Here is a 23,749-nt window from a genome sequence, read left to right as displayed (position 1 = left end):
TTTCATTTAAAATGCTAATGTAATAAAATATTAGATTTATATATAATTAAAATATAATTTATTTAAAAATAATATTTTATGAATATATAATATTAAGAGTGGATTCTTTAAAATTTTAGTTGAATATCGTTTTGATTCCTAAATTATAAAAAATAATATATTGATCCCTGTACTAAGAAACTCACAACAAAATGGTTTTTCTGTCAACAAAGGAAAAAAAATTTCGAGCACAAATTCAATAATTATTTAATTTTATAATATTTTATTGCAATCAATTAACTTTTAATTTTTTATTTTGATTCAATTAAATTTTTAATTGAATAAAATTTAGTCATATGATAAAATTAAATCAATTAATCTTTAAATTATAATCAATTAAACTTTTAAAATTAAAAAAAAAGGGGGAATAAAAAATCTATAAAATGAAAGTTGTAGAGATTGGAGCCTTTCTTTTAATGACTTCTCTTCCGCATGAACCCTTTCAGTTTTATACAACAAATCTTTTGGGTTGAGGAAAAAAATACAAAGGCCAAAGGTTAAGTAGGAGTAGATTTTTATTTTTTTTCATTTTTCATCTTCTTTGCTTTCTTTCTTTTTTTTTTTTTTTTCCTACCCACAATCAGATCTATCATTCTTTTTCTCTTTCGGTCCATTTCTTGCTTTTAGTTTTTTTTTTTTTTTTTTTTAAATAAATATGAAAGAATTGAGGTTAAAGAAAGGTCGTTGTCGCTTCTTACTGCAATTGTTCGCAGTATCATTCATAAGTTATAGACTTGAATCAATTAAAAAAAAAAACATTAATTTAGGAAACCTGGATCCAAATAAACACATAAAAACTATGAACAAAGAGCGCAACATAATAAGGGCCTTGCAGCAATTCCTTTTTGTTGTTCAGACAGTAAGTGTAATTGTGAATTATCAAGAAAAAAAAAATTCTCTGAAAACTGGTACAGACAATTTGGTTCTGAAATTTCCAACTTTTCAAATTAACTGGATTGCTAACTCTGATAATTAGAGATTACTGTTCACATTGACTTTTTTTTAAAAATTTTTTTTGGTAAAATGGTGGCTACAGCTTAGAGATAGAGGAAGGGATTGTAAGTATTGAGATTCAAATCTCAAATCTGTCGAATGTTACATTTTAAGAGTGGCTATATGAGCTAAGCTCTGAGTTCACATTCACGCTTTAAATCAATGCAACTAACAAGTTCCACAACCTGACAACAACTTTGATGAGAAGTAGAAATACCTGAAAGTTGTTGCTAATGGAAGGAAACACGAAAGTGTGGGGGTTGGGAAGGAGAACCTGGAGATCCTTCACTGCTATGGGAATCTACCCGCAATGCGTCCTGAACTTGAGCAGCAAATTGCAAGTTCCACAGAACATCCTCAACAGAAGGTCTCTCAGAAGGGTCCTCTAGCAGACATCTGTTGCAAATTTCCATCATTGTCTTTAGTGACTGATCCGAGCAAGATGCCTGAACTGCTGGATCGGCTATGCTTCTTCTAGTTGCTTCATCTGTTGCTACGGTTGCTTGTAACTTCACAGGGTTAAAGGATAATCAATTAAGGATTTGTGAGTTTCTTTGTACAGTCTGGAAAGGTAACACAACTTTCTTTTTATAGGAAGCAGCTATCAGAATAATTTCTTTTCTTTTTTTTTTATGAGAAATGAAAGAAAATGGGAATGAGACTTGGAACTCACAATCATAACAGAGTAAGGCTACGATTTACCTGACTTTTAAGACTTTGCACTTCACTCCTGGATTTTAATGGCGTCCCCAGAATCATTTCTAGTAAAATCACTCCAAAATCATAGACATCAACCTTATCACCATAACTCACCCTGTCAAGGAACAAAAACCAAAGGTAATAGTTTAATGAAACATCATATTTTAGATTCTCTCATTATTGAACTCAGTAGGGATGAACTTTGAGGGAGGGAATATAATAGCCATTTCACAAGATGAATGACTGCATGAAAAATAAGAAGTTCAGATCAATGGAACTCCTTACTTCTCATACAACTAAACATCATGGATCTTGTTTACATGAATTTTACCTTCAAACAAGCCATATACAGATAAAAGCATCACAGACATCTTAGATTAACAATATCGGTTCCAACTATAACTGTATAACTTCAGTATCATCCATAAGTCATTACAAACCTTGTACTATTGTTTGGATCCTTAGGTAGAGCAGAAGTCGCATGACCTACCTGCAAGAATGAGGAGTGCTAAATATTATCTTACACCTTCCAGGAAGAAAAAAGTCCCTACAGAATGAAAATATTTGTTGCAATTAAAAGAAAAAAAATTGTTCTTCAGTGTTCATACCTTTCCTGCACTTTCTGCAAATAAGGGCAGGTTGTAACTGCTAATTTTTGCAACAAGGTTCTGGTCCATCAAAATATCTGTTATTTTCAGATTATTTGTGTACAAACCAGGCACGATCCCTGTGTGCAAAAATTGGATGCCCTTAGCTATCCCTATTGCGGCTGATATGCGTCGTGCCCATGAAAGTGATCGTCTGGCATGTCCTTCTGCCAACCAGAATGTCAAAGATACCAAACCATCCAAACTATAGATAATAAAATAAACAATCAGGTCTGTCAGGATGGAGGACAGGTTTATGTCTCTATATATAACATGAAACAGATTGGATGCTGTTGTCTTGTTGATGAACAACAGCAAAACAAACTGAACAAAGCAGTCACTCGTTTTCATACGTAAGCTAAACATTTTTTTTTTTCATTCCATACTTTTAAATGATCCACTCGAATTATCAAACGGTGAACAAAATAATTCTTCCAGTCAAAGAATAAACAAAATGGATAATTCATGTGTCTGGTCACCCTAAGATGCAGAAATGAAGGGTGCAAATAGCATGGCCTCACAATCATCTGTCCAGAAAAATTTTAAATAGATTATCTTCAGAATTACCAGATATCCAGCTTCTTAGAGTGCCATTTGGTATGTATTCAAATATGAGAAATATTCTTCTGACACTTGAATCATCCAAGTAGCACTCAAAGCAGTGCCCAAGAGCACTGACTAAATGGCCGTATCTCAATTTAGAAATCAGGCCTACATGGTGCAGAAAGCTTTGAGTGCTGTGGCTTTTCTTCATTTTTAGGCATCTAATGGCCACAAAGGTGCCATCTTTCAGCCGACCTCTATACATCTGAAATCATAAAAGCAATGTGTTAAAAGATTTTACAAAGGAAAATTTTCCCTCATTTTGGATGTAGATAATAGAAAAAAATGGTCAGTAAAACTATTAAATGCTTTGAACAATATCCATGAAAGCACATTATGCTGTTGCAAATTGTTGGAATTAGTTTTACCAATGACAAGGCTTCTAGGATTTGAAAATCAGACCACCAGTTTAGACAAATTGTGTTAAAGAATCAGAGAATCATTCAACTTTTAATTGAGTTCATTAAACTAGTGGTCAATAACCCAGCAATTGGTTTTGTATTCTAACAAAGTTCCAAAACAAAAGCAAAAGGGTTGATCAAAAAAGCAAGAAATAAAAGAAAAAGGCCATTTAAACGAATTTTAGTTCAGAAAACAGAAGCTTGAAAATGAGTTAAATGGAGTCAACCAGACAGAAAAAGTCTGTTATGAGAGGAAGCATAGTAAGAAAACCTATAATGGCTGTGAAATAGAACTTCAAGAAGCTCATATTTGGAGAAAATAATGGGAGTAAAATCTACTGCTGCAAGGCAAAAATATAAGTTATATGTTAACCACATCACGTACCTGCCCTTGAGAACCTTCACCCATGAAAGCATTTGTGTCAAAGTTGTTTGTTGCATTCTCAAGTTCTTCTAATGAAAAGGTTCGATAAGCTGGAAGTCCCGGTGCTGCCAGGTTGATTGTTTGAGATATATACCCTTCAAGTAGCCAAAAATCATATGATCATATATGCAAGTAATGAAAGCTATGGTAGGACACATTGATTTTATATTTATTGATTTTTTTTTCTTTGTTCTTTGTGCATTTGTCCTAACCAACAAATGACATGATCGTAGGGTTGTGGAATCTGACAATTACATATTCAACAGGAGAGTTGTTCATTAAACTTTGATAGTTGAACTTGAACCTGGGTAAGTCTTCTTAGTTCTTATGACCAAACTATTTGGGTTGCCTGGATAAAAATTTCATTGTCAATCAAGTCTATTTGGAGTCATTGTTTGTAACTAGAGAAAGAGAGACAGAGAGGAGTCTTACTTGAATCAGATAGTAACTTTGACGCGTACCGAGTTGATGCTTTCTCTGCAATCAATCTTGTTGTAGGTTTATTGCTTGTCTTATTTGCATTCAACCTCCTAACAAATAAGAAAATGAGACCAAGAAGTACTATTCCACCAAGAATTCCTCCTGTTATGCCGAAGGCAAGAGCTACTTTAGAAGGTTCGGTCTTCTTATGATGAGGTAAGATTCCCACAGCTAAGGCTTCATTTTGACAGAAGGAAAGAGGATGTTGGTTTTCCTTTCCAGTTTCCAGGCAATTTTGACCATACACGAAAACTCTATCGTTAGAATCTGAAAAACAGCTTGGCAAGTGTCCAGTCAAACGATTTGAGGATAAATCTGCAAATTTAAGTTCTACATTGCAAGAGGTATTTTCAAAAAGCATCCCAGTGAGTTCGTTGTCTGCAATATTCAAACAAGTTATGGAAGGTAGGGATAACAATGATGGAGGAAATGGCCCAAGAAATCTGTTGGATGACAAGTCCAGCCATTGAATTTGGTAATAGGAGCTCAATTCAGAAGGAATGCCAGACCTAAAACTGTTCTTTCCCAACACAAGGCGAACCAACTTGTTGCCAAGCTGAGGAAACTGAGGTCCAAAAGCATTATCTTCCAGATCAAGCTCTTGAAGATTTGTCAAACTGCTAAAATCAGGCACTTCTCCATAGAAGTGGTTATGTGAAAGTGCAAGAACTCTAAGATTCTCCAAACTGCTAAAAGAACCAGGCAAAGAGCCATTGAACAAATTCTTCCTCAAACTCAGAACAGTCAGAATTGGAAATGAACCTAGCCATTCAGGTAGCCGACCAGAGAACATGTTATCATCAAGAATGAGTGTTTGAAGGCTAGTAACAGATGAAAGCTCATGAGGGATGGTTCCATATAGTAAATTTGAACTCATGTTAAGTATTTCCAATGAGGATAAACCTGCAATTTTACCAGGCAATGGTCCCCATAAACCAAGAGAAACCAATGTAAGGACTTTCAAGTCTGGAATCTTAACAAGTGTTTTGACAAAGGAATGCATGGAAAAGTTTCTAGGTAGCACAGGAGTTCCTTTTTTTCCAATTATAAGCAGCTGAGTTATGCTTTCTTCATAGCATACAACGGTTACTTGGGATGTAGGTTCAGTGTTGCAGAAATCTGTGGTGCTATTCCAGCTACTTAAAATATCTGGATAATTCAAAAGCAGTCGAAGCCTTAAAAGTTTACGAGTCTGGGAGGATTGTAGTTGCTCTGAGTGATTGATTAAAAGCAATATTATGGCAAGAACTAGCAATGCCTGGTGCTTTAATTTTTTCGCCATTGGAAGCATATACAGAACCAGCATTAGGGGAAAAGCAACTTAGCAGTTTTGAAGGACTAGAAAATGAACATAAGTTGCAGTGACACAACCAACTAAAAATGGTTACCAATCTTGCAATATTCTGTCCACATTTGCAGAAACAGCAAAAAGGGTGTTGTAGTTTGTACTATCAATCACTGAAGCTCACATTTCCAAGATCACATTAAGGAAGCTCTGCAAAGATTACCATAATAATAACATTGGGATAAGAAAAAGCTCAAATAGGTAGAAAACTGAGATTTTAAAATTTAGCACAAAATTATCCGTTAAGTAGAGATATTCAGCACCAAAGAGGCACTCAAACAAAATTAAAGAGAGTTTATTTCTATTGGCCTAACGCTTACATGAAGTTTTGACTGCATTTATTTTTGTATAACAAATTTTTAACAGAGTGTTCTCAGTACCATAACTTGTTTCAAAGATTATATAAAGCTTACCTCTTGAGAGAACAGATTGAACAGACCCCAGCTCAACTGGTGTGCCCTGTGAAACAGCATTTGGTTCTTCTTAACGTTCCTCAAAAGGTAGATGCAGATAAATTTGGAGCAGGAATTTCTTGCTGGAGAGCACTTGAGACTTCTAACTAGTCACAAAGACAAACTTAAGAATCAATATTTGTCACTTCAAAATGAAGAAACTTCCTGGCAAAATCTCTAAAAGAAAGTTCTCCCCAATATAGAAGATAACTTCTCAAAGTAACTTAAACCAAAGATTATGAAATTTCCCTTGCATTTCACACTTCAACTGTTCACCACACAAACACCCCAACCAAAAACCCACTTCAGTTTGTTTCTTTTTGCTTTTCAGAACTGTCCTCAAACTCTTTTTGACCACACACTACAACAACAACAAAACCCTAACAACTTATCATCACTCAGGGAACTTTACATCCTACTGATAGCAGGAGAAAACCTTTTTCCAAAACCAGTGTCAGTTTGTTGGTGATGCAAGCCAAGACAAACAAGTGACACGGGTTCAAAGAAGCTTTTAACAGCCAAATATTTAACACCAAAGCTGACATGTAAATCCCACAAAGCGACATTTCAGATTTTCCTTCTCAAGAAAAAAAAAAAAAGGAACTCACAAACAAGTTTCTTTCTCTTTCTATAACTTTGTCACTGTTCTTTCTTTTCTTTTTCCCTTAAGAAGGTCTTAAAGAGAAGCTATAGCTGGAGTTGAAAAAGCAAAAGAAAAAAAAAGAATTCCTATAGAAGACAGAAGAACCCTTTATTCCCCATAATTCAGGTTGCCATGCTCACAGCTTTTTAGTTGTCAGATTTGGATAAATAATGGATTGACAAGTTTATGTTATAAACAAAAACATGTGAAGGCACATTAGTACAGACTGTAATGTAAGCTTTCGCTCTATGGTCCTGTCTACTTTGAGCTGTGACTCCGCTTCCATGTTTGTCTGTTACCTTCGGCGCCTTTTCTTTTTATTCTTTTATTCTTTCTCTTTGCTTTGCTTCTAGGCCTTGTACCACTTGCATTTAACTTCAATAGTTCAATAGTAAGCTTCTCATTTGAAATTCAGGTTGTTTCATTATTTTATGACTGGTGTGGTGACACTGTCACCAGTTTTAGCTTAGTACTAGTGTCACGGATCCAAGGGGGAGTCCTGAATCCCACATCGAACATAATAGGAAGGTCACTGGGGTATAAAAAGGTTCACACCATCTCCGTCTTGTGAGGCGCCTTTTGTAGGACAAAACCGTGAGGCCAAGGGGGCCAGAGCGGACAATACCTCACAAGGGTGTGAACCGTGGCGGAAGGCTGATCTGGGACGCCGGAAGGGTGAATGCCCGGGTCCCGGAGCCGCGCGGGTTCGGAGCTTGAGTCTCGACCCGTGACACTAGTAGTATTATTTCTTCTTGGAAGACACCAAGAGGTGAAATTTGACAACTATACTAACCCATTTATTATTCTTGATTTTCTTTTGTTGGTATATACATGAAAAACTATATAAAAAAGAAAATGGTCTTTATTAATGATTTATGATTTAGTACCAACTCTTGTCTTTACTGAAATTGATGACTCATAAGACCAGGAAAAATGGTCTCAATATGTAATGTAGGAAAAACATGTTTGGCTTCAAGATGAAAGTAGTTGTGGATTAATTGTTACCTGAAGTAAATTTTAGGGAAAGCTCAACAAGTTGGTAGTCAACTTATTAATGAAGTATGAAGTTTCAACATCCCCACAGTCTCCAGTCTTCATACATACGCAAAAAGCATCCAAGAAAAAAACAGGTTTCAACATAAATCTGGCTTGAACCTCACTTGTCATAAATTTGATTGCAAACTGAAGCCTAGAGTAATGATAACGAATAATGAAGAACATAATTTTATTTATGACCAAAAACAAAAGGGTAATTTATTTTTTTGCCAATTTGGTGACGTCAAATTGTCGACATATTGTCTTGAAACTCAAACATGCATGTTCCCTTGTCATGCCAGCCAGACTGTCTCTCGATACTTTCATCTCATCTCCCTATTCTTTGTACTGTACTTTGTGCCTTTAAACCCAAATTGTTTCTCTCATGATATTTCTCAATGCAGATAGTTTTCTATAAATTTAGAAATCTGATGGTTTCATAAATTTCTTTGCATAATTGTTTTGCTGGCATTAGTTCGTGCTGCAGGAAAAGCAGACACTTACCAGCAAAAGCAGTGGTACCCAACAGGGAAAAGCAAATTTCAATAGGGGAACTTTCTAAAAGAAATCAAGACCCACTTATTAAAGTTATAAAATATATAAAATCAAGTAACAAAAGCTCACCATAGATTTGAGATACGCAAAAGGTTTGTGGGGATTCCTCTAAACAATGTCCTTTTCCTTCCTTTTTTTGCCTTCCACTTTCATTGCTGAATTATTTTTCTAGAAAATTTTCAAAACTTCGAATCCATTATGATTGAAAGTTTATTGGTTGAAGATTTTGATGGGAGATTGAATTTTCTTTAGTAATCCAAAAGAGACTTCATCATTGCCACGGATTTGGACCCCAAATCCTGACCCTCCTAGAGGTCAAAATGTCAAGGGTACCCTAGGTTTTTGCATATAAAATTGTATATGGCAAGGATAGTCTCGGCATTTGATTCCTTTATGATAATTCTTGTCACTTTTCCCATGTTTGCAGCAGCAATCAGTCCTATTTCAATAGAAGATCATGGCTTAATTATTCTCGTTCCTTGAAGATCTCTTTAGGAGTAAGCAATTGTCTCTTTCCATGCCAACTTGAAATTTACTCTTAACATTCATATCGGAGATAAATGTTTTCTTTAGAGATTCATATGTAAACGCTGATAATTTATATATTTATTTTATATAAAATATGGATAATTCATTTATTTATATTATATTTTATATAAAAATTACATATTATAATTTGTATCGATATAAAAAATTAAATATATATTTTTTATTTTATCAAATATATATTTTTTATTAAAATTTTAAAATTTATTATTATTATATCGTTTTTTGTATCATTTTTATATCGTACCATCACATTATATTTTAGCCAAATCATATAAGAAAAGAAAAAGTTTGTCGGTTCATCATCTTCAAAACAAGGAGAGGAGTCCTAAGCAAAAGTAGACATTGGATGAAAAGGAGAAACTCGTCTTTCTAAGATTGTTGACAGCTTAAAACAAATGAGAATGTTAAATTTGTGAATGGCTTTTATTAAATAAAAGGTCTGATTGGGTCATTTTCCTTTGAATGTGGCTAGTTGCGATCTCTAACTTGAGGTTGTGCCTGCCTACCTTCCTGCCTGCTTGCAATGAAATGAATTCAGTCTCCAACAACGTTAACAATCCGATTAGGAATCGGTTTACCAACTTACCTCAATTTCTACCAATTTTATTTGGCCGCCTATGCATCACCAGATTAAACTTATCCACACTCGGCATCAAAAAATTTCATATTGTATCATACACTTTAAAAACACAAAAATTATCATATAACATTAAACACGTTTTTTTTTTCTAATTTTGTCAAATTCATATGAACTTTTTGCTAAAAGTTAACAATATACAATCCTGAGTCATATCAAGCATCCATACAAAGTGACCAAGCAAGCTGTAATAACTTTGGTCATCTATTCTACGAACTCTTTTCACATATTCATAACTCGTCTTTTAGGCGTGTACAAATTGTAAGAACCAACAACTCCCTGTTCGATGCAAGTTTGAAATGGCAAAGTCCTTTTTGTCATCTGTTCTTATCAAAGCTCTTCACGTCCAAACTTGTATTATTTTGCCTTCTTAACATGATAAGAGATCCAGAAAACAAATGTGTTTGTACTATGTAGGGAAGAAGCGAATGCGAGTCAGCGGGTCCACTTCCAGAAGAAATATAAAATGATGACTGTCAAAACCATCCCCACATATTTGATCCATGTATCAACACGGTTCCTCCTCTCGATAAGCCTCAAGACAGAGTTGGAGAGCCCCACTGTGTTAAGTACATCCAAAGCCTTTCGTTGTGCTCTCTGAACAACAACAAGAAGTTGGTTAAAAAACTTAATGTACAGCTAACAGTGGTCACAATAACATCAACGCATCAGCAACCACCATTTTCACATTTCAAGCATATAGTTTTAGCTAACAACATTTTATGAGCAATCACTTTAGTTATATCACCAGTAGAGGAATTCTCTTTATGTTACTCGATAAACAACAGATACTTCTGAATATAAACTTGTGCGCTCAGCTATATATAAAAAGCTAATACAGCAGCCAATAACTAATCCAGACCACAATAACACTAATAGAAGTAGTACTTCCTTACGAGTTATGACAGTTTGTAATTAAGGGTGGCAGAGAAAAGAAACCCAAGTTACCAAGAACCACTACCAATATAAGATCAATTGTGAGTAAATTAACCTATAATAAAACTGGTAAATCTGCTGTGAAATTAACTAACTCCATTTGTTAAATTTTCATTTAACCATTTAACTACAAATGTGCCAGCAAAGGACCTCAGTGTTTATACCTTGAGGCGTTCTCTTTGTTCTGCATATTTGGAAAGGATGGCTGTTCCTGTTGCAAAAGATTCTTGTAACATCCTTGACGAGTTTCGAACTGATTGCATTGCTTGTGCTTCCTCATCGAAAATTCTCAAGACATGTGCTGACTCACCATTCTAAAAAAAAATAATAAAATGAATTCATCGCAAACTAAAATAAGCTCCATTCCCTTAAAAGAATGATATAGCACACTAACAAAATTGTCAAAAAACAGAGAAACAACAAAAGAAAAGATTTACACACAGCTCTTCCAAGCAATTCAGCTCTCTCTTTTGCTTCCAACATTCGTCTCTGATTCCTCATAGAATACTTGTCCAGACTATCTTTCAAAGAGTCAGCCTCTTCAGCCACTTGTTCCACTTTTCTGTTTGCAAAATATAAATAGTCTCAAGATGTAACACCATCAAACTAATGTGGATATTGAGTTATAATAACACCAAGAGGCATGGTAACTGAAAATCATCAAAACAGCTCTAACTTGTTCAAAGTTTCACCAAAGCAAAAAAAGAGCACTCGCACACTTCATAACCCTTAAAGAAACAATCTAATCCAGTAGGCATACAACTAAGCAAAAGTTTTTTGTTAAACTCAAATAATTGACAATCTGACATAGAGCAGTTGACTGCCCATAAAGAAGCTTGTGTCAATCAAGTCTTGAGCTTAAAATAGTTTTCCTTCTAAAAATTTATGTGCTGCTTTGATTGTAACTCAAATAATTGACAATCTGACATAGAGCAGTTGACTGCCCATAAAGAAGCTTGTGTCAATCAAGTCTTGAGCTTAAAATAGTTTTCCTTCTAAAAATTTACGTGTTGCTTTGATTTTACAACGCAAAGTTTTCCATGAGTTGCTCTCTTTCAGACGCTTTATTTTGCTCACAACCTACTATTTGATATTTGAGTCTATGAAGTATGAAATTTAACTTCTAGTGAAACTGCAAAGCTGCCCTCTACACTATTGCAATTTATCAAGCTTAGTATTAATTGCATACCATTCGGTCTTATTGAAATTTGCTCAAAGTCACCCAGAATCCAAACCATTGACTGAACCATCCCTAAGAAAACCACACTTAATTACCAGGCTTCTCACAAACATCAATCTTTTAGTATGGATAATTGAGAATTTGACATTCTAAACGTGCCCCCTCCCACCTCCTCTGCATAATTTCTCAAGGATAAATGGTGATAAATATACGTTGTACAAACATCATAATCCCTATAAAACTTAAGCTAAGGCACTCAAAAACGTAAATTTCAGGATTTTATTAATGATTAATTCATTGAAACAATCAGGCACAATAAGTCATTTCCATAAGAAAGATTTCAAGAAAATAAATGATCAAACATTATCCTTTATCAAAGGCCTCAACCGAAATCCCTTTATCTTTCGAAGATTGAAGATGAATATAATCAAAAGTAACAACATTGAATCAAATTGACTAACTAAAGATAATTATTGATATTTAATACCTAATGAAGGATTTGCATAAATTAACTACAAGAATTTTGCAACCTTGGCAACTTATTATGAACCCTAATTTTTCTGAAACTAGTGAAAAATGTCATTGAGTTTGAGAAGGCGTTTTGATGATGATACCTTTTCCAGAGATCGCGTTGCGATTTGGCGGCGACGGAACGCCAGAGGCGATCCATATCGGCGCAAAGGGAGCGGATCTGAGAGATATCTTTTTTGACGGCGAAAGAGAGTTCAGGAGAGTCGAGTCCTCCACCGCCGGAGACGGAGCTCTCGAGCCTCTCTAAGCGTTCGATCCCATCCCTTGCTCGAAGAAGTACCTTTCTTGCGCTTTGATAGACTTCCGATAATGTCCCTCCTCCTTCAATCGCTGCCATGCTTAATTCCAAACAAAGCGTTTCCTTGTGTTTCTTCTAGAAATGAACGCAGAGTGCCAGAGCCACAACGAGAAAGATGGAAGATGATTTTTTTTTTAAACTAAATTGCGGTTTTGAATTTGTTTTGACAGGCAACAGCTGTGAGATCAAGAACACGTCATTCAGCCTATCATGTACTGCCACGTCATTAAAGACTGCACCCACCTTCTATGGGCCTAGTTGCTTGGAACAGAAGTTGTGAAGCTGGCAATGCATACAAGGAAATTTCAATTCCCCCATTTGCTCTTTCCTGTTCTTTTAAAAGTTTTCGTCAAAATTTTTTTATTCATGAAAATAAAAATAAAAACATAAAAAGAGCAAAAATATTATACTGAACATAAAACTAATAATGATACAATACTGGCATAAATCGATTTCGATTGATTAAATTGGATCAAATAATCTATTCAATTCATTCAAATTTGATATTAATCAATTAAATATATCGATTTAATCAATTAATTCTATTAATTTTTAATTTTTAAAATTAATAATCTGTCTAATTAACCAACTTTTAAAATATATTTTTAAATATAATATATGATCTCTCTCTCTCTCTCTCTCTCTCTCTATGTATATATTTGGTGCAAATATATAATCTCTATGATTCCTTCTTTCTTTCAACAGCTAAATGCGATTTGTCTTACAGGATTATGATTTATCATTGGAGAAGGTTGCAGTTCTATTCCCAGACGACGGAAAAGTTTGTCGTCGTCTACCGCGAGGAAATTGGTTACCCCCATCGTATATTTGCAGTCGGCCACTGGCTGAACTTTTATTCTTACCTGAAGACTTCGCTAAGCTTCCTGATTCTTCCTCTACAACATCTCCAAATCCAACCTCTTTCCTGGCTGCTTCATAATCAAATGGCTTTGTTCCCATAAGACCACTCGGTTCTTTTGATTTCTTGACTTTAACCGCTTTTCTGTTTTGATTGATAGCCTGGAAGCACTGTTGGAAACTTGTGGATAAATCGGATAGGGACATGGTCTCATCTTCTTCATTTGTTTCAGAGAAAGGTGCCATGGAACTCTCCTCGCTGGGTATATCAGTTATTTCTGAGCTACCCCTCGCATCAAATGATTCATATTTGTTTGAATTGTCTTCCAACATTATAATATTTTCGAAGGTCGACTCAGTAGCTACCACAGCAGGAGGTTCTTCAGGCTGTGAAACTTCTTCTAGCACTCTAGTTGGCTCTGTCATTTCAGGTTTTGATTCCAGCTCTGTACCCAAAAATGAGTGAAATGGAAGATTCACTGAAGATCTGTTCTGCTCCAACTTACTCTCTTCCTTCCCCTGGATCACAACGAACAAGTTAGCAAGGAATTAATTCCCATAGAAACTGACAAAGGAATGAAAACTATAAATAATTGCAATGATACAAGAATGTAAATAGAGATGACAAAACATCTTGTATCCGACAGATTCCGACACATACCAATCTGATAAGAGTGATTTTTTTTTTTAAATCGGGATCAGTGCGAATGGGCAAATTTTTTAACATTAAACTAAATGAAAATCATTGAATTAATTCCAGATCGAGTTGGATGCAAATTCTACATATATGAGTCGGGTTGAATCACATCTGATAGAGTATCAAAATAATAACCCAATGTCAAGTAGAGGTGAGCATAAACCCGTCCCATTGCCATCCCTACTTATGTGACTGTGAAAACTATGTGCATGGACTGCAACTGAGCTTTTTCACAAGTTTCACAGTCACAAAAATCAAAAGCCAGCATATATATAGAGAGAGAGAGAGAGCAAAAGAGATCAACCTTTCAAAAATATGCAATGGACAAAAATTTTAACTGAATATTGAATAACTTGGCTCACCTTTTTATCAATATCAAATTTCTTCTTTGTGGCAGCATTCCCTAGAAGTGCCCCAAAGCCACAGCTTGGTTTCTTTAGAACCTGAACAGTTGCTCCAGTAGCCTATGGGAACAGATATTTTAGCCAGCTGCTAGTCATCAAAAAATAGACTACCATGAATCCATGAAAGCATTAACAACTTACAATCTTTGCTGAAGGTGAAACTGTGCAAGCATTCACTTCTCCACTCTGCTCTGAGATGGCAAGACTTTCGCTCCCAGACATTGAGATGCCATTCACATCTGGCTTGAAAGGGAATCTTTTTTGTTGTTTGTCTGTGTCAAGTCCAGCAATATTGCTTCCAATCTTTATCGATTCCTGTTTATGTCGTGGAGAAGCAGGTTGGGCAGTTATCCTATCAGGTCCCCCCATGCCATCGTCTATGATTTCTGTTCTATCATTTGCAATTTTCAAGTCTGTAGGAGTCTCGCAAGATAAGACTTTAGCTCCCTCAGCAACTGCTACATGTTCTTCTGATGCCTGCAGAGTAGAAACTAGAAATCTTAGTCATCTCAACAAACAGTAATTATAAAATTTAACATTTTTTCAACCGATTGTAAGTTCATCGAAACAAACACTAATGAGGAAGCAGCACATAGAAAGGTATAAAATCATCATTCTTTCAACCCTTTCTTGCAACTAACATAGAGTTTCTAATGCCTATTCAATCTGATAAAAGATTTCATATAAATTAACCCATTAATCGGCAGATTCTTCACTTTAATAGTTTTAAAAGATAATTGCACGATGGCCATTATGAGTTGACTTGGCTGCCTTTGTTATTTATGTCACACAAAACAGCCTACTACAACTCACAATGCTATCTTTTATTTCTAGACAATGATGACAACCCATTTGAGGACTGAAAGACAAATGAGATAATAACAAAAATACAACATATTATCAAAATACATCAACAATGCAACAGGATTCAGGATTATCAAATCAGTATAATGAGTCTTACATTTTGCACATTACCCATTCTCAGTTGTTGAGCAGCAGCTTCAAATGCAACAGCATTTGGCATAGAATGCCTGATGATGCTAACAACTGCACCAAGATTTTGCTCCACATATGGGTGTTTAGATTTCAACAATCGACGCAGTTTGCTAGCAGTTACAGGCATCTGCTTGGCTTTTACCAGTAAGAAAACTAAGAACTTGAGTAAATATACCAAAAGTAGTAGAAAAAAAAGCAAGAAATATGCCAGAAATTGATAAAAACTTGAAACATTCCTACCGATTTCAAGAAGCGTTTTGTTTGGCAACACGTAACCAGTACTTTCATCCTCTGCACGGCCAATAATGTCTCGCCATTCACAAAGCCCCTATAAACCATTTAAGTGAGACATATAAGCCAAGGAAATGGTACCATTCATCTATTTTTGCTACTAAGGCTTTTGCACATTAAATACATGTATTTGAATTGAAATTGGACATTTCTTGTGGTTTACCAACCAATCAATATGTTATTTTAAAACTAAGGGCCATGTAGATATGAATGAAAACAACTAAAACTTACAGCAACAATTGCTAGCTGCTCAGCATTGAAACCAATCCCCTGCAACCTATATCACATAGCAGAATAAAGGTCATTAGTTAGATCAAGTTTACATAAGACATTTAAACATCCATGCAAAGATGCACTATGTAGCCTGAGCAAGTAACAAACCCGTATATATGGAGATATGAATTCTCCGTCAGCAGTTCTTTCTCATACAGTTGCATGCATACATCAGAACTTCGCTTGTAGACCTGCTAGCAAGAAAACCTTTGCTAGTAAGATAGCAGTCAACGATAAATAGCAGAAAGCAACAAAGTTCACAAATTAATACATCCATGTAAATTTATTTTAAAAGGAGAAGACCGAAAGAGTGAGAAAGGCCAATTTTGAAAAAAATTCAATAAATAACATATATACTCATCATTTTTCTTAAGAAAATCAAAGCATGGTATCCTAAAGAATCGGATTACATTCATATGGCACATTTGATCAACACAAATTTTCAATACATAGACTCAGCTGTAGATTATGTATTGATGCTTGAACAAAATAGAATGTCAGAAGCCAGAGGAATATGGAAAGGAACACAAGTCTTACATGAATGTAACATGAAACTAGGAAATAAGACTATTGAAATCTCTTAGCCTCTTTTTCTCTAGAAGGGTCAGTACTATTATAAAATATGCCAGAGCCAACCTAGAAAATGCTGTGAATTATGATTTATAGCATCATACCTCTATCAAAGGAGCATCACAATGTTCAGATTCCTTAGGCATTGATAACAATTTAATTCTCATTAGATCATAAATGTACAGCAAATAGTGTGTGTCTTCTCTAGCATATCTGTCATAAAAAATAATAGAAAGAAACAATTAGTTGAAATAAAACAACGATAGTTTCCTCTTCAATATTTCCAATCACAGATCCTTGAAATTTTCTACAAGCTTAGAGAGAAAATAATATCTTAGTATCAAAACTACAATCATAAATAAAAAGCCAAGTGTTTTAAATTAATATTGATGAAAAAGTTGAAACTAACTACTATTTACAACTTCCTGATTGATTGTTTCTCTGATATGTTTGAGCACACAAAAGAATAAAGAAAGAATAAGTTTGATCGGTTAAGTCTTGACTACAAGCACTACTTTGAGCACAAGAAAGAATAAAGATGTCACGCTTTGCATAAAATTGTTCAAGAGAGAAAACTTTATAGGCAAACCTAAAAATGAACAAAAGTTTGTTACCTAAAACTAGACTTTCAAATTTAAAGGTGAAGCAGTTACTTTAATTTCTCTCTTTCTCAACAAAATGGTCAATAGCAATCAATCATTAACAACGCAAAGTGCAGCAATTAGACATTGTTTAATTAGAGAGAGAGAGAGAGAGAGAGAGGGTAAATGAGGGTTAAACAGAGAAGACAAAAGATACAGGTCCCAAAAGCAATGTTACCTGAGCATTTCATCAGGAAGAGGACGCAATCTCCAATCTGCATTCTGGTATCTGCAAAAAGTAGACTAATCAACCTTAAGGAAGGTAGAACAGATGATGAAGTAAGAGGAGAGAAGTGGCAAGCATAAAGAAGAAGACGAAGAAGATCAAATGAATTTAATTAAAGACCTACTCCTTGTTGGCAGTAACTCCACAAAAATGATGCAGAAGATACTCCAAACTTTTTCTTTCCAATTTCAAGACCTTTGAGGCCTGAGAACCACGCAAAAGCATAAGTCAAAATATTGCTAGAAATCCAACACAAATTTTAAATTCAAATTCAAAACAATCAATTCATATATATTCTAATTGCACTCAAAACTAAGTCGAAGCATTTCCAATCAAGACAATAGCACTTAGCATATGGTAATTAGGCTCTACAAATCTTCAGTACATGGAAACACTTCCAAAGCTATAACATATTTCAACTTCTTCAATGAGTTCCAATGAGATTAGCCTCCTCATAATCATCCATAAAACTGGTCAAGTTAGTTCAATAATCTAAACCACAAGCACAGAGTTGTCATGCATAGTCTTAGATACGAATTTCCCCTCATTTAATATCGCATGCTAATTAACCCTAGCAAATAATTTCATACAAAAAAGTTAACATGGTGCCACATAATACTTAAATTCTTAAATACTCCAACAAAACCAAGAATTCTCAAATTAAAACCTCATGTTCATACAAGTAGTGGGTTAACAGTGTAAAACCTGTCCGGTGTCAAAGAGACTGCACAAATATATGCCAAAGTCCCGTTGAAGCCACACAATATCCCGGTCTGCTCCATGCATAACCTATTTGAATTAGAGATATCAAGCAAGGCATTAGGCCCAAAAAAAATTGCAGCTTTCAGAGAGACCAACCTTTTTCTTGGTGGGATCCTTGAATGCTTCCCTAAGATATGGGCCAACATGAATTCGAAGCTTCAAAGTATCTACAATAAAATCCTCAGTTCTGGTAGAAATTTGCATCAAGCAAGTCAAACCTTGAAAAGATCGATATTGGTTATGCTCCAAATCAACCTGAGAATAATTAAACAGAAATTAAAATAAATGCAAAGGTGTCAACTTTTACGAGAATAAAGAAAAATAATCCTTTTTTGGCATACAAAGTCCAGTCAAACTGGTAGCCCTGATCCTAGAGATACATACACCTTTCTTCAGACCAGGCACACACTTCGTTCTATATCTTATGGACCATGCATTTACAGCAGAACAAGCATTATCATATAAATTCATATTAAAATTTCTCAGATTTTTACCGCAAATTCGTTCACACTGCGTAATTTAGATGCTAACTCCTTCAAATCTTTTACTTCCTCCACCAGCTTGAATGAGGTAGACTCAATTGAGGGGGGTTTTACAGGCTCAATATGTGCTACATCTTTATCCACAAAATCCATAACAGAGAGCCTCTCCTGTAAAAAAGAGTAACAAGAGTGTTTTTTTCTCTTATTTTGGAAAGCACCACAAATTTACAGGTGATAAAACAGCCAACTATTTAGAAGCTATTCCTGAAAACAGTTTGATGTGTGTGAGATACTATGATATAACAAAAAGAATAAAATTGAAAATTTTATCACATCCATATCTAAATAGTTAATAAGGTAGATCTTAAGAACATAATAACATTCTCAAAAACAATTGTAACCTTCCAATATTCTACTTACTATTAGTAACATCAACGTATGCACCAATAAAGAACTAAGAAAGCTGACCTTGATTAAAAGAATGCCTTCCTACAAAGTAATGCACATCATTAATAATACACGTAAATGATCTTTTTACTGAAATTCTTTTTTCTTTTTTAGCCATTCAAGGTACCTAAACTCAGGAAAACTTTACAAGACAATTATATTCTCCTTATTCATCTTTCTTGTCTCCATCGGTATCATTTCTGAGCTATGAAAACGTTCAAATAACTATTTTAATCATTCTTGCTACTTCTTGTGCAGAAATTCATGCCCCAGCAAACATACAAAACTATTACCACACAAAAGCGAATAAAAGCATCAAACCTATGCCCTAGTAATGCCAATAAAAGCATTTCATTTGTGTCAAACTTTTCTAATCCTGCTGACAAGCACCAAAACTCCTAAATATACGTCAAGCTATCCAAACAAACAAAAATATTATTAAAACATATCCTATATGAGTTATCGAAACAAAAACAGAAATATTATGAAAGCATATACAAAACAACTATGACGTACAAAATTCACTAATACCAACAAAAAAAAAAAACTTTAGAAAAGATAGAATTAACAAGAAAAAACCAACCAGTGGATGAACAAAACGCTGCCCATCCTCACTCCTCTGCAACCAAACATGTTCAAAAGGCTGATTGGAATTATTCACAAGTATCCTATACTCTTCCTGCGGCTTCCGTATCGTTGGTATATGAAATGGCACCTTAGCTTTACCCGTCGTCCCCGCAGCCAACGCCCCTTTCTTCACCTTCACTCCAGTAGAAGAACTGGAAGACCCACCTTCCTTCCCGCTCACTGAGTCACCGACCGAGTCACTCATTAACCCACCATTAACTTTCTTCTTTTTCTTCCCGTAAACCAACTGAAACCCACTATTGTCAGGATCCGACCCGATCGTTTCCTCTTCTTTCTTTCGACTCTTTTGATATTCGTCCATAGAAACGTCGACTCTTTCCAAGATTTCGTCGTTGGTATTAGCAAGCCAATCATAAGCTTCAACATGGGCTATACTTTCAATGTTGTTAGGGAAAATGATCGCCTTGTTGTGGCCCCAGATTTTAGCCGATGAGCCGATGGATTCGAGCAAAGAATCCGATGTTTTAGCGATTTGATCGACGGGCAGCTTGAAATCGTCGAAATTGTTAAAGAAATGAAAGTCTTGATTGGACGGGAGGGTTAGAGAAGAGGAAGAAAGTGAGGAAAGCGAAGAAGAGAGATGACCTGAAGTTAAAGTTTGAAGAGATTCGGGATTTTTTAAAGGCTGACATTGCCCTTCCATTGCTATCCGATCGTCGTTGTCATTCATGGTTTTCTAAGGGTTTTGGGTTAAGAAAGGTTCTTGGCTTTTGCTTTTTAATTCCATTGAAGACGACAAGGAAAAGTAAAAGAAACTCTTTTCTCAATGTGACTTCGAAAAATAGGTGGCTCGCTTATACGACTGTAGTAGCTTTCGGTGTTGGTAACGTGACCCTGAGAAAAAATGAATGAACGAAAATCAATTATATATTTACATGCTGAATTTGATCTCCAACTTTTTAATTTAAATTATTTATATTTGAAATAACAGAATTTTTTTTTATGAAAGTGATTTGAGAGTTTCCTCAAATCAAGTCGTAACTTTTTAATTTTAATAATTAAATATCTTATTTTTTAAATAAAAATAATTAAAGAATTTTTAGACAGAATTTTTAAGTGTCATTAACTCGCTCTTATCTGTAAACACTTGGAAAAAGAACTGATCTTTCGCAACAAAAAATGCATTTCCTCTAACTCGGTAACTCACTACTTTTTCTTTTTTTCTGTGTAAATGAAGTGCAAGTAAGCCATCGCATTCGAAGAAAATTCAATGACAGTTTGATTTTTTACAAACCATTCTTTCAACCCCTTACAAACAATCTCGTGTCGATCGAGATTCATCCTACACACGTATGATGGTGCCTACAACTTTTGGAATCAGTGTTAGAAGAGATAGGAAATGTATGTCCTATTTGTTGAGCGTAGAGAGTGACGATATTAGACAACGAACAAGTGTTCATCAAATTATAATACTTGGTATATATTAATTTTATATTGACATATTTAAAATCAAGAATGTAGATTTAGATTTCAATCTCAACTAGTCAATTATAAGTGATACTGAAAGTATTAATTTTATTATTTATTGTTAATGTAATATTAGTTAAAATTTGTTTTTGATATTAATTATCTTGTTAATATTTTCTACTCGAGCTTGACAGCATTGTCTGTTACCCATGATGCTTTGTCTGATAGATTAGATTAAAAAGTCAATGTATTAAGGGAAATAGTTATTAAAGCATATGCCATATCATCTAAGTCATCAACTGGAACTAGTAGTAGTTAATCTAGACCAACTATATCACCTTAACATTGACCTCCAACATTGCCTCACTCCCCATCCCTAGCATTTATACAACCACCATCTTCAACACCACTTTCAGCAGTAGTACTGCTAGTGCTTATTCACTTTTCACCCACAGCAACACCAATTCCGGCAGCTCAACCTCCACTCTAGCTCAATCTCCACCTTAACATGTTTATTTAAGAAACAAGAGGGAAGAGGACTAGTAGATTTAAGTTTTTGTATGTATGGCATATATATTTGTACATAGTTTATGTGTGGCTGAAATATTAAACATTTTTTTTTTATATTTGTACAAGGTATTATATTTGTACATGTTAAGCATATATGTTTTCTTCATACAATGGATACATGTAATTCATCCATGTATCTCTTGTTTGTGATAAAATATTAAGTATTCAATTAATTCATTCAAAATAATTCAACAATTTAACAATTTTGCATTTAACAAAATGGTTTAAGGTTTAGTTATAATGTTTAGGGTTTAGAAATTGAAGTTTACAAATCTTCCAAATTTGCATTTCTAAAAAATTTATATATGGAAAGTACTTTTTGGATATTAATTTTCGAAGCTTTTTTTACTTTTTGAAAATACATATTTGGAAGACAATAAAACTTTTTGGATATGCATTTGTAGACCGTCTATAAACTTTCCAAATATGCATTTCCTAAAGCTAAAAATAAAAAGGGTTAAAAGATAAATTGCCAAAAGCTGTAATGTTATTTGGGATATTTTTATAATAAAAAATTTAAGTGTAAAGAGAAAAATATGAAATACATTTAAAAGTTCTCAAAAATATCTTCTCTCTTTTTAAATCTAAATAAATTTGTCCAAATGCATCTAAAAAATATAGATATTGAAACTCTAATATTAAAATCCAAGCAAGTATAAAAAATCTAAACTCTTTAATTATTTTCAAAAATCAATCTACTTTCTTTTCAATTAATTAAATATAATTGATATGTCAAGTTAAGATTCAAGGGCTTATTTTATTTTATTTTATTTATTTTTTTCCAATCAAAAATGAAAAAAAAAAAAAAAAGATAACAACTTTCACTAGTGGTTTAGATTGATCCCAAGTTTTTACAAAGCTATAAGAGAAGTACTAGTATAACTAGCATTTTTTATTTAGTTTGGAAGTGTTTTACCTACCACTGTTTCATGCTTTCTTGTGATAAGTTATAAGACTTTTTAATGGCCAGCATATGAATTATATCACCATAGGATCCAACAATAGAAGCCTTAAATACCTCACCAAATCCACATTTAGAAATCATTTTTGTGACGTTTTTGGTGTAATATATCAAATGTCCAACATTGAATTCTTTGGAGACTATGAAAAAGGTTAAAATATGAATAAAACAAAGTTCAGTTTAAGATCATGTGACGTGATTCACTTAGTGTGAACTTATTTCTTACCAATGTCATTATCTTGATCTTCTCTCATAAGACTAATAACAATCTACTCGTAATCTATGTTACTTTCATATTTCAAGATTATTTCTTTTTTCAAGGACCAAGAATATTGAATTAGTAACAGATAAGTTGCCAATTAGTAACTCTTACTATAGGTCGCATAAAGAGACTAAGGATAATAATCTTTATTATAGTACATTTCTTTATTATAATACATTTTTTTAGAGAAACTAACATTAGATAATTTTGTGAAATTGCATAATATAATTGTGAAATTGTAGTGGTTCACAATTCTCATATATCTAATACTTGGAAATGTCCATCGTTTCCTTTCCAATAACATATGCCACGGGCACAAAATACAGTTTCCTACGCCATATGTTTGGGGCTTTTAGAAGAAAATGCAATTTAAAATAGGAACTCATCAATAAAAGACAATGCCATAAAAGTCAATAGTATTTCTTACAACATCATGTTGAGGAAAAAACCTTTTCTTTATGAAGTGGTTATATCTCATCATATCTTGCATATTCTTTAGTCGATAGTAAATTGTTTTATTATAGTTTGAGTTTTAATTTTGTTATTACAAATCGAGCTTGTTACCTTATCACATACCTCTTTCTTTAAACTTGAGTTGGAATGGTATCCAAAAGTTTATTGATGTGGTTGGAATGGAGTCAATTGAAATTCCTATGAAGGTTACTTGAAGTAAATAAAAAAGATTTTCCTCTTTTATCATTTGATTTAGCAATATTATGAAAATTGTAAAACACTAGCCTTCCAAACAAATTTAATTGTATTAGTAGGTATTTATTTATGTAGAAATCCTAATTCTATAAACAAAAT

At 34.1% G+C, this 23,749-nt stretch overlaps 3 protein-coding genes and 1 long non-coding RNA gene across 8 annotated transcripts; 1 reads left to right on the top strand and 3 right to left on the bottom strand.

Moving 5' to 3' along the window:
• Positions 1 to 1,083: 1,083 nt before the first annotated feature.
• Positions 1,084 to 7,119, bottom strand: LOC111297975 (putative inactive leucine-rich repeat receptor-like protein kinase At3g03770). The gene is made up of 8 exons (XM_022892612.2): positions 6,045 to 7,119; positions 4,239 to 5,781; positions 3,768 to 3,901; positions 2,946 to 3,186; positions 2,340 to 2,545; positions 2,172 to 2,221; positions 1,735 to 1,846; positions 1,084 to 1,541 (listed from the first exon to the last, which is right to left on the bottom strand). The coding sequence occupies exons 2-8, from the start codon at positions 5,590 to 5,592 to the stop codon at positions 1,263 to 1,265; spliced, it is 2,376 nt and encodes a 791-aa protein (XP_022748347.2). The 5' UTR covers positions 5,593 to 5,781; positions 6,045 to 7,119; the 3' UTR covers positions 1,084 to 1,262.
• Positions 1,541 to 4,385, top strand: LOC149515584 (uncharacterized). The gene is made up of 3 exons (XR_016346823.1): positions 1,541 to 1,603; positions 4,040 to 4,114; positions 4,305 to 4,385. It is a non-coding gene; the product is annotated as an uncharacterized LOC149515584 (long non-coding RNA).
• A 2,450-nt stretch (positions 7,120 to 9,569) lies between the features above and the next one.
• LOC111297012 (membrin-11-like) lies at positions 9,570 to 12,486 on the bottom strand. Its single transcript, XM_022891538.2, has 4 exons — positions 12,233 to 12,486; positions 10,880 to 11,000; positions 10,603 to 10,752; positions 9,570 to 10,099 (listed from the first exon to the last, which is right to left on the bottom strand). Exons 1-4 carry the CDS (start codon positions 12,484 to 12,486, stop codon positions 9,938 to 9,940), a joined length of 687 nt encoding a protein of 228 aa, XP_022747273.2. The 3' UTR covers positions 9,570 to 9,937.
• A 1-nt stretch (position 12,487) lies between these two features.
• Positions 12,488 to 20,577, bottom strand: LOC111296576 (protein RRP6-like 2). Of its 5 annotated transcripts, none has more exons than XM_089769068.1 (15): positions 19,678 to 20,577; positions 18,660 to 18,815; positions 18,262 to 18,420; positions 18,109 to 18,192; positions 17,528 to 17,607; positions 17,356 to 17,406; positions 16,641 to 16,749; positions 16,075 to 16,157; positions 15,925 to 15,970; positions 15,643 to 15,730; positions 15,368 to 15,537; positions 14,548 to 14,883; positions 14,365 to 14,466; positions 13,173 to 13,824; positions 12,488 to 12,624 (listed from the first exon to the last, which is right to left on the bottom strand). In XM_089769068.1, exons 1-14 carry the CDS (start codon positions 20,410 to 20,412, stop codon positions 13,177 to 13,179), a joined length of 2,847 nt encoding a protein of 948 aa, XP_089625194.1. In that variant the 5' UTR covers positions 20,413 to 20,577; the 3' UTR covers positions 12,488 to 12,624; positions 13,173 to 13,176. The 5 variants fall into 5 exon arrangements, with proteins under 5 accessions (XP_089625194.1, XP_089625193.1, XP_089625192.1 ...); XM_089769067.1 differs by having other exon boundaries at positions 12,613 to 12,729; XM_089769066.1 differs by lacking the exon at positions 12,488 to 12,624 and adding an exon at positions 12,658 to 12,775.
• Between the last annotated feature and the right edge of the window lie 3,172 nt (positions 20,578 to 23,749).

This window comes from Durio zibethinus, chromosome 12 (genome assembly GCF_047325235.1).
Source record: "Durio zibethinus cultivar Kanyao isolate XHJ-2024 chromosome 12, ASM4732523v1, whole genome shotgun sequence".
NCBI lineage: Eukaryota > Viridiplantae > Streptophyta > Magnoliopsida > Malvales > Malvaceae > Durio > Durio zibethinus.
Note: the sequence above shows the minus strand (reverse complement) of the source record. Positions and strands in the feature narration are given on the sequence as shown.